Source organism: Sinocyclocheilus anshuiensis, unplaced genomic scaffold (assembly GCF_001515605.1).
Source record: "Sinocyclocheilus anshuiensis isolate Anshui unplaced genomic scaffold, SAMN03320099.WGS_v1.1 scaffold165, whole genome shotgun sequence".
In the NCBI taxonomy this organism is placed as follows: domain Eukaryota; kingdom Metazoa; phylum Chordata; class Actinopteri; order Cypriniformes; family Cyprinidae; genus Sinocyclocheilus; species Sinocyclocheilus anshuiensis.
In genome coordinates this window covers 10,982-16,676 of record NW_015540851.1, presented here as the reverse complement: position 1 = coordinate 16,676, position 5,695 = coordinate 10,982, and the positions used below count along the sequence as shown (strand labels likewise).

Sequence of the window (5,695 nt, the reverse complement as noted above, 5' to 3'; positions counted from 1 at the left end):
CCAATTCTTAGGGGAATATTTTCACCCCTACCCCTTGACACTCTGTTTCAATGGACAAGGGGAAGGGGTAGGCGGAGGGGTATAAAATAGAATTGGGATTGGGCCTAAATGTCAACCACACAAACCAGGTCTTAAGCCTGGATTCACCCAAAAATAAAACCATTTCTCATTCACTCATTTTGTTCCAGACATTTTTCTGTGGAAAATTATTTTTTTTGGTGAACTATTCTTGTCATCGACTGCCCTAGGAGGACAAGCAAGATAGAATCATCTGACCTTGCTTCCATTTACCCGGTTCTTTATGGAACAGAAGGAAACTACAGGCTAGAGAGGCTGTAACAATGAGATGACACCTCAGTTACCTCAACACATCTAATTTAGGCTGTGCTATCCCACAGAGGTATAGGGAGTGTCACTGTGGTAGTTGTAGTCTGGGCAGACCTTCTGTACTAGCTTGTAGTCAGCACTGAAGAAGTCAATGTAGATGCAGATGACCTTGAAGGGCTTGGAGCAAAGCCAAGACACATGGCTTTGGGTCTGTTCCTGGAAACATACCCTGTTCGGGAAGTCGCTGCAAACGGACGTCCTCTTGCTGCGGTCCGTCTTCTCGTATTCCACTCGACAATTGAAGGCCTTATTGTCTTTGGGTACCTCTATGGTCTCCTGTTGAGTGATCTCAAAATCGACAGCCTTGGAGGGCGGGACCAGGCTGACGGACACATTGCCCAGGCCGGTGGAGTTGTGGCGGAAATAGACGCTAAAGGTTCCGTTGCCATGGTCAACGATTTTCCCAGTAATGAGAAGGTTTAACTTGACCGTTTTAATGTTCGAATGGAAGTCGCCCCAGCCAAACATCTTCTTAAACTTGCCCGTTTTCACATAGGGGCGACGTTTGGCCCTCGAGAGGGTTCCTTCGGTATCAGTGTGGTTGGATAACCAAGCCCACAGATCCAGTGCCCCGGGATCCGGAGCAGTTTCACGGCTCTGGCTGTTAGATTGGGACGTGTGGGAGAAAAGCCGCAGGGATTTGAGAAACTCTGAACGAGAGCCGTAAGGAGAGACACTTTCCTCCTTATCGCTCTCTTCCCAACCCAGAGGAGACACAGCTGCTCTGAGCTCTGCTCCACATGCCACCTTCAAAGACAAAACCAGGAAGAGAAATGTTAAACGAAGAGGTTGTAGATGCTAATGTATCTTAAGAAAAATAAAGATCCAATCCAGTCCAGTGGACAAACATAAAGGTTTTTCCCAAAGACATTCAAAAACTACTCTACTTCCATATTTCTGCAGAACTTTTATCTATCGAGTTTTAACTGTGCAAATAAAAAGAAATTTCAGATACACTTTGGGGTTTCTACGATTTTTACACTAGTGGAACCCTTCGGAGAACTGCTAGGATACCTTCTGAAGGTGCTTCAGATATACTAGTGTGTACACAAGGAACTTTCCCTTATGATGGGGTTGCTGGAGTTTCCACACTCAAAGTTCTTTACTGACATTTATGATTCCATGAAGAACCTTTAATATTCATGGAATCTTTCCATTCCACAAAAGCCTCTTTATAGTGGATTTTTCAATTGTTCTTCACTAAGAAAAATGGACGCTGATAGGTTCTTTGGGGGAACCAAATGGTTCTTCTATAACATCGCTATGAAACCTTTACTTTTAAGAGTGCAATATAAGAGTTCTTGCAGGAACTAATTTCCATTTGGAATGTTCTTCAGAGAACTTCCCTTTTAGAAAGGGTGCCTAGAGGTTCTCCAGAGGGTTCTACCAGCAATCTAAGAAACCCTACATAATGCCTCAAGCATATTTACATGAAAAGTGGTCAATCCATACCACTGTTAAAATGAGAAGATGCTTGAGGCACCATCCTGTCAAACCAGAAAAACGCTCTAGGAAATTGTAGGAACACTTTTTAGGTTGCCTCAAATACCTAGACCACAAATGTGTACTAAGAAAGAAATGAGTTGCCTTTAAGCATAAAATATTTAGAGTTAGTGAACACTTATATTAGGTTATTAAGGTTTTAAGAATTCCCCAAATTCCAAACACTGATGTGCCTGTCCACATTTACACCTCACATGTGAAATTATAAATGAATAATTACTACAGTATAACATGAATAACATTCCAGCTAGTATATAGACGAAATCAAAGGAGATGCATCACTACATAAATAATCAAAACATAAAAAGAGGATGGGAAACTGAAAGATGCATGAGACAGCCCTGTTTTAAATGATGCAAACAGGATGTAACATCTCCGAAGTATGAAACTGTTCACTGCAATGCAAGTTTACTACTGACACAATAAACACTATCTACCTCAAGCCTAAGACAGTGACTCCCACACAGTCACACACCCAGCAAAACTGGTTCCTAAAACACACCCATGACGCTAGCTTTTTTAGTCTGGAGTTTCATATTATTACTACAGCCAATCAATGTGATTACTTTGTTTTGCACTGCAGAAATGGTGAAATATGAATGAACGGAAAACAGCACAGGAAAGACCAAAGGAGCAAGATCAGGGAGGAGCTGCCCTACTCTCATTCTCGCCATCTTTCAACGAAGCTCAAAAGCCTCTCACATATACTTTCAAAGACACAAATTGATAGAACGAAAGAGTGTATATGTCCCAAAGGCTGTTTAGTCCCCACCTCCCCAAGTCTCAGATTTCTCCATCATTTCTCTTTCATTTTCATTCTCAGAAATAAAAAAACCAAGGGGGTACATATTTAGGAGACACAGATAATTTGTGCGTTCACTTCATAATTCAAACCAGCGATGGTGAATGAGAAATAAAACGTTCAGTGCGTGAAAATCTGCTGTTTGTTAATTTTTTGTTAATCTTGCAAATTCATGATCCACAGAACAAAACAACTACCAACATCCTCTGGAGAGACATGAAATGCCAAATGTATAAAACGAAAAAGAAAAGAAAAAATTAAGCAGAGCAAAAACAGGTTAACAAAAAAAACACGTATTTATTTATTTTTATTTATTTATAAATTAAGAGATTAGGGACTGAAATAAATACATTTTATTACAGTTCAAGGATGGAAATAAATTAAGGGAAAAAAGAACTAATGATAAAAATCTGACTTTGTGATTGCAGTGAAAACAAACTCTCTTGAGAGAGGACTTAGGGCTGAGCCATCATCACAGGTTGTCATTTCATCTTCATCTGGCTTAAACTGGTTTCTGGGATCAAGTCTTAAACGGTATGTTGTGTTTGTGAAGTCAATTCATATGCATTAAAATTCATATTTGGAAATAAAAACACAATCACACAAGCACACACATTTTGTTCTCCTTTGAGAAATAAGCAAACGGATTATTCAAAGATTTACAGAGGAAATGAGACAAAAAGCCACAGCATATTCTAAAAGCATATTTGGATTATACAAAGAGTTTTGTCTCTTTCAAAAAATATATATATAATATAATGTATTAATTAAAAAAATAAATAAATTTAACTCATGTTTCGCAAATACTACAATACTTAAAAAAAAAAAAAAAAACTACAATGAAGACGACTGGTTATTATAGAGATAAGTATTAGTTACAGCAATAATAATAATAATAATAATAATAATAATAATATTTTTTCCATCTTTCACCAGTAATACACCCTGGGAGAAGAAAAGGTTCATTCACTTTGGCAAACGAAATACTGCAGTAATCACATACAAAACTTTGCTTTAATTAAAATAATTAAAATAAAATTCATACCATGTGTAAGCAGAGCATAAGCAGGGCAGAGTAACACTGACACATCTTCATGTGTTTTTTGAGTCCAGATCTGGCTTATTAAAGATCAGGTCGACTCGTGGCAATGTCTTCTGTCAGTATTCCTAAAAACACAAAAGCTGTCATGCTTGAAGATATGAGGAAATACATGAAATTAGTGTTAAGAACAAACAAATAACAAAAAATGGGCACACTTTACATTTGCATTAACGGAATAATCATGTTTGCAAATAACAGGTTGAAATGATGTACAAGAAAGTATATAAAACAGGTCAAGTTTACTGGCTTAATTAGGCTTCTACCATTTTATTAACCTTTTAACTTTTCTTGCAGATTCTGTGGTGTGAAAAATAAATGTTAAAAATTACAAACACACCATGTAGACTCTAATTAAATGAAGTTTGATGTTGTTTAAATTAGTTTGAAATGAAGTATAAAATGACACTGCAGGAAACTGCTGTCACAGCTTGAAATGTCAAGTACCCGACAATATTGTCAGTACTGAGAAATACTGTATTAAATGAACACGCAATTATTTTGTGAAGAGGATTATAGTTATTCTGTTATATCAATTCATTCACCAGGGGCAACAAACGAAGTAATGCAAAAGAGTTACCAAATAAATAAACAAATAGAAAATTGTTTAATATTATTAACAATAATTAGTTTCAGAATAACTCACCCTTTTACTGTAGAGTTGGACTCATACATCTCTGTGCGGTGAGCATCCTTACAGTGTAGTTATCGTAGTGCTTAAAGTGCTTAAAGAGATGAAGACAAATATCACTCCTCGACAGTCCAAACTCAAAGTGACCAGCAATAAAAACTTCTTCGCATTTGATTAAAACAATATAATCTTCTTCTTTACCCAGCGTGGCTCGTGTCCAGCTGCATTAAATCCTCTTAGCTCTGCTCATCTGGCTGCATGCCTTTCCACTGCAACACTCACATATCCTAACACGATTATGTTTGGATGTGATTGTCCATCCAAAAGAAAAAAAGTATAATAATAAAACTGTTCTCTAAGCAGTCCCCTGGGTAAAAGTCCAGTTTTGCTGCATCCTTGCCCGCTCGCTCTTCCTAAACTGATGTTGTGTGATGGATCAGTGCGCTTTTGGGTTGTGACAGTGGAGTCACTGAGCCCAACCCCTCAACATCAGCACCAAGAACAGCACACATCACGTTTTAAAGCTTTTTTTAATGTATGTAAAGCCATTTAAAACCACTGTGTGTTAACTTAGTGCTAAGAAGCACTTTGATGGCTCATAAAACAGCAGAAGACTTACCTTGTGGGCAGATTTTATATTTTTGTGTCAAAAGTACTATTCAGAAGCATTTTGCACTTTTATCATCATGAGACTCTGCAAAAAAAAAAAAGCACACTTTATGTAAATATAACAGTTAATAATTAATAGTTAATATTGGAATAGTTATCGGCTAGTCTAAATGACAGTGAATGTTTCTCAGGGTGGCATGGTAATAAAAAGCTAATGAAAATTGAACCCAAATATAAAAAATAAAATTGAACAGACATTTATCTTACCCTATATAGTGTGCAACTGGGGCTTCTTTTTGATCTTTGACCATGATCTTTTTCCGCCAACCAGGGGTGAAAAAACTGGTCGGCTTCTTAGGAAGCAAAGCAATTTGACATTATTCAAAGCAAGGACAAAACATTATGCTAGTTCTACCATTCCTTTTGGTGTTACTGTTCAATGAATGTAATGTGGATGCTTAGGGTCCTTTTTGCAGTTGTACTAGTACATTTTAAAACTTTCATGTTTATGTGCATGTGTTAATAGATGTATATTTTGCTTATGTATGTGCAAATGTATATCGTTTTTGAGTAGTATTATTGAATTTGTTTTGAAAATGTTGTTTTTATATTTCTCTGGTATCTTTGTATTTTATGTTTTTTCCTTGCAATTTTATCTTTCAAA

The 5,695-nt window shown here is 36.9% G+C and overlaps 1 protein-coding gene across 1 annotated transcript; it reads right to left on the bottom strand.

Moving 5' to 3' along the window:
• Positions 1-127: 127 nt before the first annotated feature.
• On the bottom strand, positions 128-4,999 carry LOC107687746 (neurexophilin-2-like). The gene is made up of 3 exons (XM_016485198.1): positions 4,438-4,999; positions 3,738-3,859; positions 128-1,134 (listed from the first exon to the last, which is right to left on the bottom strand). Exons 2-3 carry the CDS (start codon positions 3,786-3,788, stop codon positions 388-390), a joined length of 798 nt encoding a protein of 265 aa, XP_016340684.1. The 5' UTR covers positions 3,789-3,859; positions 4,438-4,999; the 3' UTR covers positions 128-387.
• Positions 5,000-5,695: the final 696 nt, after the last annotated feature.